This window comes from Papilio xuthus, unplaced genomic scaffold, assembly GCF_000836235.2.
Source record: "Papilio xuthus unplaced genomic scaffold, Pxut_1.1 DF826945.1, whole genome shotgun sequence".
Lineage (NCBI taxonomy): Eukaryota > Metazoa > Arthropoda > Insecta > Lepidoptera > Papilionidae > Papilio > Papilio xuthus.
Window position 1 is genome coordinate 5,463,450 of NW_013531704.1, and position 13,955 is coordinate 5,477,404.

General features: G+C 32.8%; 3 protein-coding genes across 6 annotated transcripts in view; 2 read left to right on the plus strand and 1 right to left on the minus strand.

Annotated features, from left to right (window-relative positions):
* The window catches only part of nuf (rab11 family-interacting protein nuf), a 43,075-nt gene extending 36,765 nt beyond the window's left edge, over positions 1 to 6,310 (plus strand). For 3 of the 4 annotated variants that reach the window (XM_013316810.1, XM_013316811.1, XM_013316814.1), the window contains 5 exons: positions 1,832 to 1,984; positions 2,712 to 2,997; positions 3,107 to 3,246; positions 4,239 to 4,283; positions 4,792 to 6,310. In XM_013316810.1, the coding sequence (XP_013172264.1) occupies positions 1,832 to 1,984; positions 2,712 to 2,997; positions 3,107 to 3,246; positions 4,239 to 4,283; positions 4,792 to 4,929 (762 nt within the window). In that variant the 3' untranslated portion in view covers positions 4,930 to 6,310. The remainder of the gene's footprint in view (positions 1 to 1,831; positions 1,985 to 2,711; positions 2,998 to 3,106; positions 3,247 to 4,238; positions 4,284 to 4,791) is intronic. The other variant, XM_013316812.1, reaches the window with a different exon arrangement.
* LOC106121252 (fas-binding factor 1 twitchy) lies at positions 6,309 to 11,035 on the minus strand. Its single transcript, XM_013316809.1, has 11 exons — positions 9,849 to 11,035; positions 9,294 to 9,445; positions 8,987 to 9,165; positions 8,640 to 8,900; positions 8,113 to 8,306; positions 7,921 to 8,027; positions 7,595 to 7,720; positions 7,388 to 7,525; positions 7,199 to 7,308; positions 6,581 to 7,085; positions 6,309 to 6,436 (listed from the first exon to the last, which is right to left on the minus strand). Exons 1-11 carry the CDS (start codon positions 10,939 to 10,941, stop codon positions 6,344 to 6,346), a joined length of 2,958 nt encoding a protein of 985 aa, XP_013172263.1. The 5' UTR covers positions 10,942 to 11,035; the 3' UTR covers positions 6,309 to 6,343.
* Positions 11,036 to 11,226: 191 nt separating this feature from the next.
* LOC106121254 (ubiquitin domain-containing protein UBFD1) lies at positions 11,227 to 13,483 on the plus strand. Its single transcript, XM_013316815.1, has 6 exons — positions 11,227 to 11,412; positions 11,510 to 11,940; positions 12,249 to 12,371; positions 12,510 to 12,651; positions 12,833 to 12,879; positions 13,230 to 13,483. The coding sequence occupies exons 1-6, from the start codon at positions 11,400 to 11,402 to the stop codon at positions 13,338 to 13,340; spliced, it is 867 nt and encodes a 288-aa protein (XP_013172269.1). The 5' UTR covers positions 11,227 to 11,399; the 3' UTR covers positions 13,341 to 13,483.
* The last annotated feature ends 472 nt before the right edge of the window (positions 13,484 to 13,955 follow it).

The following is a 13,955-nucleotide window of genomic DNA, read 5'->3' on the forward strand; positions in this document are numbered from 1 at the left end:
AACTTACTTTAGTAATTTCAAGAAGTAAAGTTTGTCAGACGATTACGTGTGTTAACAAATAAGCTGAAATTAATAATATTAAGTAAACCAAATTAAAAACTAAAAAAAAATTAATCCTTATCGATTTCGTTTAAATGTTACAAGGCTGAGTAATCAAATGTAAATTATATCTAATTTATTACAATTATGACCAGAATTAGACATTTCTAGAAAGACTACGATAACATTTATCTGACTGCTATTAAAATTTCTAGCCAGTGCCATTTAATAAGCCTCTTAAATACTTTAAAACTCAATAATAACAACATAAGTGTAATCTTACTTTTTTACTAAAACTATAAATGCCAATTTTTGGATGGATGGATGGTTTGCAAGTATGTTCAGAACGGCTGCATGGATCTTGCTGAAATTTGGCATAGATGTAGAACATATTCTGGAAGAACACATAGGCTACTATTTAATATTTAGGTTTGTTTTTATTTCAACGCGGACGGAGTCGCGGGCAACAGCTAGTATTAAATTTCACTGTAAAGCATCTGTGTGGCCGTTGTTAATTAATTGTATAACATTTCCCACGCTGAAAGATTCAATTATATTGTCGATATAAAAGTGCAAGTCGTGTGAGCGATCGCGGTGTTGATTGAACGGAGTGAATGACCACCGACAGACTGACAGCCGGTTGCGCTTCAGACGCTCAATGAATGATTAATGTACACAAAAAGAAACAAGCTTAAAAAATAAAGCTGTTATTTGAATTTTTAGAAAAATAATCTGATTCGAGACAGAATTTGCATTGTATTAAGAACATTAGAGTAAGTTAAACGTTCGAATTTTCGTCAAATTACAAATTGAATTCGAACACGCTAAAACATGTCAGTTTATTAAGTCTTTAAACTGAACTTAATATTAGGTTGCATTTCTTAATAACGTGCTACTTTAATTAGAAAACACTTGTAATTCTAGACTTTTGGTTTGGGCCTACTGGCTTTTTTGTACGACTAAACAATTGCTTTGAAATATTAATTCTTTTGTTCTTCAATCAATATCATGAATGATTTCCAATCGACGTTAATAACGCTTCGGAAATAAACTGAAAACAATTTCATATCCTACTGGAATTGAAGGTAACTGTTCGATTAAAATCAAATCGTTTTCCGTCCATTTTGTATTTATCAATTTCTGAATCTTTGTTGCATGATTTACGTCTAATAGTGAAAATCAAATTATATTTATTCCACTTTTATGCATATTTTTATTAAAGTTTTAATAATAACAGATACAATTAAACTAAAAACGAATGTAGTAAGTTTAAAAATATGATTTGGTTTAAGAATCTTTACCACGACCTTTCAAAGTACGGGATATTTAAAGGTCAAATAGAGTCCTTCATGAAAACATATTAATTTTATAGTAATTTTCTTTAAAACAAGTTTGAACAACTACGCAGTGAATTTATTTGATGGCTTTGTGGCATAGCAACTGGGGGCTTTCGCCGCATGCAACCCCTGTTTCCGGTCATTAAGTTTGATAACAACAATGCCAAGGCTAGACGGCTTCGAAACTAAATAATCGCTTTGTTTTATATTATTGTTAGACCTCACTTATATAAAACAAATGTTAATTTCTACACAATTATGAAATTCTTAAACACTGTATTGGGTTGGGGTAATCAGAGAATAAAGACTAAAATATCAATAAAGCAGACAGTATTCTATAGATCACGTTACGTCCTCAATCAAGACAACAAATGTTTGTTGTCATTGCAAAAGTTAACCGATTCTTTTCGTTTATTTGTACAACTGTCTGTATGGCCAAATGTGTTGTTTACCAGATGGAGAGCAGATGCGAGGAACGTATAGCGGAAGAACAGAGACGTCATAGAGAAGCTATCGCTCGAGTGGAAAGGGACAGAGACGCGCAGCTCGCGGCTTTGGCTGACCGTCTTGCTGCCGCCGAGAATGAGGCGTCCGATCTCAAACAAGAGGTAACATATGACAAAACAGGAGAGAATATATTTTGTACAAATATTTCGGAAGTAGTAACTCACGATTAAATTTTCTTGTCTAATTGTTCTATGTATATCGTATAGACTAGACTAATTAAGAAAAAAATCATACTTCGTACACGTACGTTCTTCCGCAAAGTTATGTAAAAAATCATATGTTCTGGAACACATTGAATATTGTAACAGATAGACACGGATGTGAAACCGATCGATATATGTATTAAGCTTAAAAATCCAGGTCAAAAGTAATACTTGGTGAGCGTTCATATAATGAACTTTCGTCGACTGCACCTGAAATTATTCTTTCTTTTTTTTTGTTTCATTAAACCGTCTACTTTCCAATGCAATAAACCCGTTAAAATTACATAAGTAATCGATTTCGATCATTTTAATGCATAGCTCGTGAAAAAGTTCTCACTGTCACAGTACATGGCATTCCAATTCGAAAATTCGAAAAAAAAATTTTTATACCCATGTTACGTAATACAAATCATTTCTCTTAAATTACTCTTATTTACAACATATTTCGTAGCTTTTTACCATAAACTCAATATCTGCATAAAACTAAATCCCAATTCGTTACGGCTTAATTTATGAATAGCCAAAAATTATCTATAGCAAACCGGTTCAATGACCTTTCGTGACCTTGACCGGTTCATTTACAGTTCACAACACGATACAAGTTGCCACTTCCCAACAATTATAGGTAGGCCGTTTACGCGGTGTAGCAGAAACCCTCCGAGCTAACAGTGAGATGGCCACACGAGCTCAGCGCGAAGCACAAGAGGCAGTTGGAGAATTAACAGCAGCGCTGGCGTCCGCGCGGGAGGCGGAGCGGCGCGAGCGCGCGGCGTGCATAGCGTTGCGGGCACAGCTGGCCGCCGCGCAGAGAGACCTGGACGCCCGCGACACCGCACCTCCACCACCAGATCCTGACCCCAGGCTGGACGAGCTCAGGGAGGAGCTGGCGTTACTCCGCAACCAGAACAGATGTAAGTTATGATAGACGATGGAACTTTTAGATTGGTGCAATATTCCATTTTTTTTTTATTTCCATAAACATATATAAATTATTATACTAAAGCAAGGTATCTGTTTTAGCGCTGTGCGAGGCACAGGAGGAGCTGCAAGCGCAGCTGCTGACGCGCGGAGTGGAGGCGGGCCGCAGCCTGCTGCATGCCAGCTCGCCGTTGCTGGAGCACTCCCTCGCACACGAGCTCTCCCAGATGACTGACCACGAGGTACTCTTCCTTAACCTCTTATCACACACACAATCACACACTCAGTGGCCACTAAACAAAAGCCACTTAAAAGACTTGATGATGTGACAGTTCCTGTACAATTAATTGTGTTATAACTATTGTTAAAAAAAAACGGTAAATACTTACTAATTTTTTTGTCACATTTATTTATTTAAATTTATTTCAGTCAAATTTATAACAATCATACGCATTAAAAGGTTGAATTGACCTATTTGTTTGGGTCAGTTCTAGTAATTGCTACTTGACTATCTTCATGTTGGCAAAATAGTCTCGTATCATTTTATTATTTCGTTCTCTTCATTGTTGTTATTCAGAGCTATATGTCATTGAATGATAGAAGTAATTTGTTGACTCCGTTTTTGTTATAATTTGAACTAATGACAATGTTGAATATGATTTAAACAATGTGCAGCTTCCTATTGTGATGCGGGTTTTTGTTAAACAATCACATTGCTGCAAAACAGAGTCAGAATTCACAATGTCACGGATTTTTTAATACATTCCTGTGCCATCTGTGATAATGTTTAGATTCGATTTTCAATTATATTTTATTTTCACTTCACTAATTTTAGCCTTTTTATTCTTCAACACCTTAGCTGCCAGAATGATTTTTCGTAAAACGAAAAAAATTTACCCTCTGTTTATAAGCTTTATGGGGCCTTGCGGGTCACGCTGTATACAAGCGAGGTGTTGAATGGAAGTATGGCTTGTCGGACACATAGCCCGACACGGTAGCTAACGTGTTAAAGTAAAGCAAGCAAAACACAAAAAACTATCATTAATTTTTTAGGTATAAACATTTAATAAGATAATCAAACATTAAGAAACATCCGAATCAATGCTGCTTAAAATTTTTACATTATTCATATTTTGGCTCACAACTGCGCTAAAATAACAAGGTCATGCTTTGCTTGACATTGCCTCAATGTAAAATCGCAACATAATTTTATATCTTTATATATGCGTTTCAGCCCGTTGGTAGCACGCAAAGTGAACTCGGCATAGAGTTGGAAAAGGTACGCATACAAACAACTAACTGTGCATGTCTTTGTACAAAGCTCTTCTATTGCATGCTATGTATATATATGGGAATTATCGTGAATGCTATTTTGTACCTTTTTCACACTTTATCGCTTACTTGCTATATCACGCATTATACGCGAAATGCACAAGTATATCTTCTTTGTCCAATTTTTTTCACTTTCACCATCCATAACAGATTACACATTGTTTTGTTTGATACTACTAATTGACCTTCAAAATTTACGTGAACATAAAGCAATATCAGAAATTACTGTAATTAAAGTAATAGATTAAACAAAAATGTTCATAGTATGTCATATATAATTTGTATTATTTTGTTTTATATCTTAAAGTTTGATTTTCCCTCCCGTTTTGTTGTGGTTGTCACTGTCACGTGACTTTTCCCTAACTGTCAAATCAGGCATAGAGTATGTATAGTGTAGAAAGTTGAATTCTTAACAATTATATCTATTTTTAATAATCAAATTTCTCTCATTTCAGTTACAAAAAGCTTTAAAGGAACAGCAAGACGTGAACGTTCAACTGAGAGCCTACATCGATGGTATTCTACTTTCGATAGTCGAGAACTATCCACAACTGCTTGAAGTCAAATATCAGAAACCAGAAGAGAAATCATAACAAATAATATGCATAAAAATTCCCAACTTTTATTAACTATATTAGACATTTGATAATCTATAGACCTAATATTACTGTGATAAAATTTAAAAAGTAAACTATCATTTTTGCGGGTTACTATATTCGAAAAAATTTAACTCTTTATTTTCAAATTCAATTTATTCCAATTAGAATATTACAAATTCTGTTAAGTCGTCATATTTTACATTTTTATGCAATAATTTTTAAATGTAAATAGAATTCTGCATTATATTCAATAAAATAATATATATTAAAAGTATATAAAATATTAAGTGCCTAACAAACCAGAATATAGGCAATAGATAGATAAAACATTTACAATATAACTAAATGTAAATATTGCTTTAAGTAATGTTTGTATAAACAAGCAAATATTAATTCTGTTCCTCATTATCTCAAAACTTTTATGTATTTAAGATTTGTAATAAGAACTTGTATAGTATTGGCAGATTAAATTGTATACTAAATACTTTAAAACTACAAGGAAACTTATTCCCAAAAGCCTAAAATAATTTCTTTCCAAAGACATTATGGGCATTTTGCCCATAAATGTCATTATGAAGTTAAAAATATATGTTCTTCCCTATTTATAATAAATATTTTAACATTTAAAATAGCGTGTAGACTTTAATAAAGTGTGCAATATTAATCTGTCCTTAAATATGAAATGTATACAAGATCTGAACAAATTACAAAAATTATAAATAAATAAATTATAAGGCCAGGCCGTCCATAAAGTTTTATAGCTACTTAAAGCAATTTTAATGAAAGACTGGGAGCGTATTGCCTGGGAGACCCTTAAATTAAGATTGCTATGATAAATATATTGTAAATGATAATAATTTATATCAAGCCATTATATCGTATATTCAAAAGTTATGTTGAATATCTCATAATGTAATCTGTTCACAATACCTCGATATATTATTATAAATGAAAATAGCTCTAATTTAGATTTTTGAGACTAATAACATTAATATAAAACAACCACATGAAACAAACATGGATTCAAATTAAAAAAAAGTTTTAATCTGTGGTTGCGCATTAAATTTGACAGCTGACATGACATGTCTTTGTCGAATCAATATGTTTCGTGCAAATAGTAATATGTTGTAATTACAATAAATATCAAGGTATAGTGAACGAAATCTAGAAATATATGTTATAGTACCTTTTAAATAATTTTTATTAATATAGAAGAGATTGTGTAATTATATTTTTTACGTCGAAATATTTATGAAATAAGTTAGCATGTATTCACAATTTAGCATTTGCGTTACAACAACGCGAATGCAATCAATATTAATCCTTAACAAACGTCGAATGTGAATTAAATGAATGAGAAATAATACTTTTAAAATTCAGTCTTTTATTAATTATAACCCTTACAAATTTAATTGTTCGTTGTACCTTCCTTGTCACCCAAATTGTGTATAACCTTTTGTACGTCCAAACGTAACATCATAAACTTTGGATCCATGTAATCCTGGAAAATAATTGTTTATTAGTTTCACATAACCATAAAAGAAAATTGACCTAGGAAAATTTGATAATTTTTAAATACATACATAATACGATTTAGTAGATTTACGAGTAATAAAAATGAAAAAATTAATAATATAGTAATTACCTTAAAAGCACCAGACTCTGATGGCACAGTATCTGAATGAACACTATGAAAATTATCTCTTACATCCGTACGTTTTTCAATCGCAGTGTCATGTTTTAAAGCGAACGACCTTCCTATAAGATGCGCCATTTCCTGCTCTATTGCGCTAACAGCATGGCTCATATTCGCTTCACCGTAATCTCTAGACGCGGGAGCATCGTAACTTCTAGAAAATGCTGCATCGAAGTTATACTGAGGAGTTCTCGGTATAGCACGACATAAAGAGCATTGTTGTTTTCCCTCCATTTGCTTCCAATCGTTATGAAGATTGATCCTTTCGCGAGATAATACGATTTTTTCTTTAGCTATTTGCTTTTCTCTGGAGTTAAGTGATACGATATGTTCTTGCAGTTTATGCATCCTTTCTTCATACCTTCTCTGTTGGTTCTCAGCTTCCGAATACTTCTTTTCAGCTTGTGATTGTTTCTCTAAAGCTGCTTTTGTCAGCAAATCCAAATCCTTGCTCCTATAAACGTTTTTTTGAAGATACAATCAAATCAATTACTTTTTCAAAAAAAGAAAACTTCAAATTCTTGCATCCCGATAGAAACCATACTAAAATTTATGAACATAACTTACTTTGCAATTATCCGTTGTTCCTCCATATGTAAGTCTTGTTTCTCTCTAACTAATTTGGACCTCTCCTCCGTCATTTCTTCTAACTGCGCTTCAAGCTCGGCCTTTGTCTTCTAAAAAAAATGAAAAGAATAATCAGCCAAAATTCAGTCCTAAACATATTCTTAGAATTTAAAAAAAAACTTTTATTACTTCTAATTCCATCCTAAGACTTTGTACAGTTGCTTTTTCTTTCGCTACAAGAGAACTATCTTTTAGTAATTTTGACTTCTCTTCTTCTATTCTGGAAATCTTCTCTTTGTATTCCCGTTGTATTTCTTCCTTTAACATCTATAAAAATATAATTTAATAAATTATGACTGTACCATTAAATTTAATAGAAATTTTAAATCTACCCACTTTTACTTCTTCGTCTTGTTTCTTCAGTACATTCTTAGCAAATTCTGTTTGCTTACTAAATGTAGCTTTTTCGAATTCAAATTCCATTTTCTTCTGCTTTAATACTGCTGTATCTTCTTCAATCGTCTGTAACGAAGTCAACTAAATTATTTCATTGCCAAAAAATATACTCTTACTCGTTTCAACTGAAACCATTTACGCTATTTTTTTTAACTCTGAGATCAGATAAAAACAAACTTGTGATGACTCTGACTATGAGGTATTCTTATTGGAAATGTACTGTTCTACTTTACTTTTAATTTATTATTTTATATATCGAGATATACCGTTGTCATTTGCTTTATCCTAACTTCTAATGTTTGTATCGTGTCTTTGGTTTCACTCTTCTCCCTTTCAAAATATTCTCTCTCCTTTTTCAATTGTTGGATCATATCTAGAATTAAGAAGTCACAGAATTACTCCAACGACTAAATTAATATTATCATTAATATTTCAGAGTTCGCTTTTAAAAAAAATACCGTTAATTTGCGTTTCTCTAACTTGAAGACTTCTTTCTGCTTCACTCTGTGTTTTATCACTTAGAGTTGTAACTTTTTCAACTAAATGTTCACATTTTATTTTATTATCTCTAACATTAGCCAACAGTTCTTGTATATCTGATGAGAATCCTGCAGAATCTCGCATTAAAACTTGTTCCTGTTTTACAGCGTTTCTAGAACCGAATAAATGAACGTCAACATTCTTATATATAAAATTCTTGTGTCACAATGTTTGTTACTATACTGATTTTAAACGGCTTGACCAATTTTTATTAAATTTATATGCATATTTAGTAGGTCTGAAAATCTGCTACTGTCTATTCTTATTCCGCGCGGACGGAGTCGCGGGGGACAGCTTATTGTGGAAGAGAATTTGAAATTTCGATGGAAGTAAAGACAAAGACTTAAGAATGTATAAATTAACCTATTATTAAAGAACTAAGAATAAAATTGTAATAATAATACCATTTATGATATATAGGAATAATAAAATTAAATCTTCTTACTTAATATTCTCCATCAGAGCTGTGTGATGTTCTTGTAACACTTTCACATTCTCCATGTGCTGTTGTCTTAACATTTCTTTTTCAACGTTATGTCGTTCAATAAGCGCAGTCGTATTCTCTTCCGTCCACTTTTTATAAAGTCCATGATGCTCCTCCAACCAGTTAATTTTCTCCATGTAGAAATTTACCACTTTATCGCTCTCCTCTTTCATCCTTTCTTCTGTTTGACTTAGTGAAAATTCTAGAAAAGCCAGCTGTTTCCTAACCGAAGAATAACAAATTTCAAAATCAGGTCAGTGGGTAGGCGAAAAAGTTACACCGTTTCTAGATTAAAATACAAATTTTACCTGTAGGACGTTTCCATAAGGTCTATTTCTTTGTCGTGATTCTCCTGCAGTGATTGTATTAGTTGTAATAATTGTTTCTTTTCTTTATTACGAGGACTTTCTGTATTCTTTGAACCATTGTCATAATCTTCACCAATCATATCGCCATCTTGTCCTGTTTCATTGGAATCTAAAAGTGCCTACAATAATAACGTAATTCATCAGCTGTCTTTTGGTAAAACCTACACTTATATATTTATGACTACCTTTTACCTAAGCAAAGTTTATGATCTACCCACACTTTAATTTTTCAAAAAAGGATACTAACCTTTATTCTTTGTGCAATTCGATCTTGGTGTGCATTTATAATAGCTTGCATCTGTAGTCTATGGTTGGCTTGCTTCTGCAGCATGGCATCAAGTTGCGCGTGCTGCGCAGCGGTCGCCTCGCGGTGGACTCGCTGTGCTTCCTTCTGCTTAACTTTAACATTGCTATTTGAATACACAAAATAAAGCTTTCAAGGTTTTATAACCTGACGAGATAAAATGCTTAATTGCACTTACTAAGGTGCATCATTAGTTGCATTGACAACCAATTTGTTGTTACCCTTACCTTGGTTCCTTGATTTTTTTAATTTATATTAGACGGTAGCTTCCTTGTTATATAACAACTTTAAATATCGTTAATCTTATCTTACTAATATTATAAATGCGAATGTTTAGATGGATGGATGGATGTTTTATGCAGGTATCTCCAGAATGATTGAATGGCTGAAATTTGGCAAAGACGTAGAACATAGTCTGGAAGAACACATTGGCTTTTAATTAGGGGCGGAAGGAGTCGTAGGCGACAGCGTGTTATAGGATAAAAATTGCATATTTACCTTGCATTGCCGCAAGTTTTTCATCCTGTGCTTTTAATTGCAATGCCACCATTAACTGTGCCTCCTGCTGCTGCAAAAAGACCGCCGCGCCTTGGGTCGTAACGTCCTCTTCATTTTGCACCTCTACATTTGGAAATGTATTTGATTTTTCTAAATTGCTACTAATTTTTATAGAACCTAAATCTGTAGATTCTTTTATACCAGACAATTCATTACTCTGGTTTCTAGATGCGGGCTTGGGTAAATCAGGTTCTTTCTCCACTTCTTTTTGTGATTCCGTTTTACTGCGTTTTTCCAATGTTGTCTTTTTTACACTGCTACTTCCACCTAACCATGATGGCATATCAGGATCATCCTTTTCGGTCTCTTCATTTTCTTCTTGAAATATCCCTAGCCAATCTTCACTTGATTTTGTTTTCTTTTGTTGGACATTTTCATTTGAAGGCACTGGCAAAGGTTGTTTGCTTTGTTTCTTTGATGATAATGTTTCCTTCGAATCGTTTTTGCTTAAAATGTTATCCAAGTTATATTGTTGGTTTTTTATTGTCGCTGATTTTACCTGACTAGAATCTTTTGTAGGCTTCCCTAAAATATCATCTAATATAGATTGTGACCCCTTTCTTTTATCTGTTTGGTCCATATTGCTTTTTTTCGATCCGAGGATATCATCTAATATATCTATTTTCTCATTACTAGTGCCAATTTTAGATTTAAAAGGAGATTTTTTAATATCTGTAACTTCGTGCAAGTCTTTAGAAAGGGACAAATCGTTTCTCTTAGTATCAGCATTAGCCGATAATTTAAAGGAAGTTGAAGGTTTTAGCAGTTGGTTATCAGGTTTATTTTTCTCCGAAAACTCTGTTTTTATGGGAACTTTAGTGACAGCCTCTGGAGCTTCAATTCTCTTCGGTACGATGTCATGAAGCTTGGGCTCAGTTTTGTCATCTAAATCGAATAAAGCACTTTTCTTGTCTACAGCAGTGGTATTCTTTTTAGCTGGTTTCTTTTTACCTAATATATCATCATCAAAAAAACTGTCATCACTACCATCACTTAGAATCCCAGCAAGCGGATCATCTACATTGAAACTCATGATCACAATTAATATTCTGAACACATATATCCTGGATGGAATTAATCAGAACTAAATAATATGATAATAAGCAAAAATAATTTTTGTTTTTCACTTGTTACCTTAGCAACGGCATTAATTATAAAAGTTATTAACAATGTAGGTAATATAAATAAAGGTTTATACACTTTCTACATTTAATTTCTTATTTAATAAAAACGATACCAGCGAAAGCGAAAACATAACTGGGTAGAGTTCCATTCAGGAAAAAAAAACATAATATCTTTGTGCAGACTCCAAAAGACTCGTTCAATAATCTACATTTCCGAACGCGCCGGCTACCGGTGACGATTGACGATTGACAAAAAATTTGTTGCTTCACGTCAGCCACTGTATTTTTAATATTTTTTTCAAAACAACGGCATTTTTTATTGGTCTTTACTTATTTATTAAATAGAAAATTTTTAACGAATGAAAATATGGATTATATAGGTGAGTTGTCATATTAATCGTTCAAAATCTTTGTTAGCGCACTATTCTACCTAGGTCTTTTGTTCTAGAATTTTGCTAACTCACGATTCATTTTTAGCTTCTGGAAAAGGTGACACAACAGAAAATTGCGACCCAAACTTAATATCAAATGGAAATACTAAGACTGCTTTAGAAAAACAAATTGCTGATAATGATAAAGAAATCGCGGAAGCCCCCGCAGAGAGCGCGGCCTGCAGCTCTGAATCGATTGAAGATGCCGTTTGTGAAATTCCTGAACAAGTCGAATTTACAGTAGTTTTTAATAAAGTCAAACACGAAATTACATTTGCCTACGATGCGACCGTGTTAGAGTTAAAAGCTCATTTGGAAAGAATATGCGGAGTGCCGCAATCAGCGCAGAAATTAATTATAAAAGGCATGGCCCGGGATAACATGACACTAAGGAAAGCTGGAGTAGTCAAAGGTGGAAAGGTCATGTTGGTTGGCTCTAAAATGGATGATATATTGGCTGTGAAGAGTGCACCAAAGGCAAGTAAACAACATTTGAGTGCATGCTCCTTATATTTAGGCATTATAAAAGCTTTATTAATGTAAACAATTATAAGTAAGTAAAAAGTATATTAATAATTAATAGCTAACAAAGTGTCCAAAAGTGTTTAAAGCAACCTGAAGTATCCTCTTGTACATTAAAAACACTCACTACTATTGACAAATATACTTACTGTTACTCTCTTTCTAAGTTGAAATTTTAATCTCACATAAAACACTTCATAAACACATAAGTTCATATGAGTAACAACTATTGCATCAAATATAATGTTTCAGTACCATTTCAGGATGTAGATGAGAAATCTAGTAGTCAGTCAAGTAAGGAACCACTTTGCATGCAGAAGAACCATAGGAAAGTCCTTGATAAAGGCATCCCACCGGATGTGATGCCCGGAATAAAAGGTGTTAAGGTAATAATTACGTACAGTTGCCAAAAAAAAGTTCAATTTTATATGAAAAAAGCATAGTGGAAATTAGTTAGATGTAAGGGCTTGATTCCTGAAACTCTTCGATCGTGTGTTATCTATTTGTTGTTATTGGTTTTGTAGGAACCGCTGCCCCCTATCCCTCTAAGTGGAATGTTGAATAAACATGGGGGTAAAGTGAGGCTTACTTTCAAGCCTGAACAGGACCAACTTTGGGTTGGTACAAAAGAACGAACTGAGAAGCTTGCCATGACATCTATAAAAAGTAAGTGTTTGTCTTTGAATTACAGAAATACATTCTTTACTATTTTATGAATCATTGACATTGAAATGTTTCTAATTCTTTCTTAACCTTTAATCTTAAATTTTATTTGACTCAAAAATCTTGTCAATAGTCTTTGAATATTGTTATATCTACTTAATTATTGTAATATTTTTGTTATTAGGTATAACTTCAGAACCCATTAAAGATCATGAAGAATATCACATTATGGTAAGTAATTTATGCAGTTATCATGAGTTTTATTTCCTGAAACACTGATAAAAAATGTGACTTATAATATTATAAATACAGAAGTTTAGATGGATGTAAGGGTGTTAGAAGGTAACTCGGGAACAGCTCAATGGATCTTGATGAAATTTGGCACAAATGTAAAACATAGTGTTGAAAGACTAGATAAGCTACTTATTATTTTTTATTCTACTTGGATTGTGTTGTAAACGTCAGCTGGTTATATAAAATCCCTCGGACAACAATATGTCAATTTAGAAGATTACTCTTTGTAAGTGTACAATGATTTTAAAATCCAAACTGTACTATTCATTTTTATATTTATCCTATAGGGCCTCCAGTTAGGAGCAACAGAAGCGTCAAGGTATTGGCTGTATTGGGTACCCGCTCAGTATGTTGAAGCTATCAAGGATGCGGTACTCGGTGTTTGGCAATTTTTCTAATCAAAATTGTCCAATTTACTGCCCATTTATTGTCTGACTTTTTATGAACGCTACTTGGGTAGTTGCAATATTATAGAAATTTTATGAAGCTCTAGCATGCAAACGTTTTTGTTTTATCAAAATTTGACTTTGTCGATGATTTTTAAATTTCTTTTGTTACGCTAGGGTTTCTTTTATTTAACAGGTATATGAGCAAGACTCGATTTTTTTTTATTAAAGTATTGCTTATACACTATGTTTATTGTTTCTTTTGTGATATTTTGCCATGTCAGTTAAATTTGTCCACTAAAATACTGGCATCTATTTGATCAAATAAGAAATTATATTATTTTGTCTACTGTAAAATTGCATTTTTATGCATATTTGTGTTTTGGAGCTGTACAATTTTGCCTGATTATAATAATTCTTATTGGAAACATATTACCATAATATCAATAAGTGTTTGTTATAACTCTGAGCTTAGTCTCTTTGAGTTTCAAACCTGATCTCTATGTAAACTTTAAAATATTTGGTCGTTTAAATAAAGAATTAGTTGCGAGAACACAAAGTTGCAGATATTATGTATTCGTGGTGGAAGAAATTGTTCTCTAACTTGGCTTTCCCAATTAAGTCTTT

What these genes read in the sequence shown, in the direction of transcription:
- LOC106121252 (XM_013316809.1), bottom strand. Translation starts at nt 10,941, where the DNA reads ATGAGTTTCAATGTAGATGATCCGCTTGCTGGGATTCTAAGTGATGGT. An exon ending in GAATTGCACAAAGAATAAAG is followed by an intron (nt 9,166 to 9,293) that starts GTTAGTATCCTT and finishes TTATTATTGTAG; the next exon opens with GCACTTTTAGATTCCAATGA. An exon ending in GAACAACGGATAATTGCAAA is followed by an intron (nt 7,086 to 7,198) that starts GTAAGTTATGTT and finishes AAACGTTTATAG; the next exon opens with GAGCAAGGATTTGGATTTGC.
- LOC106121254 (XM_013316815.1), top strand. An exon ending in CTGTGAAGAGTGCACCAAAG is followed by an intron (nt 11,941 to 12,248) that starts GCAAGTAAACAA and finishes GTACCATTTCAG; the next exon opens with GATGTAGATGAGAAATCTAG. An exon ending in TGCCATGACATCTATAAAAA is followed by an intron (nt 12,652 to 12,832) that starts GTAAGTGTTTGT and finishes TTTTGTTATTAG; the next exon opens with GTATAACTTCAGAACCCATT.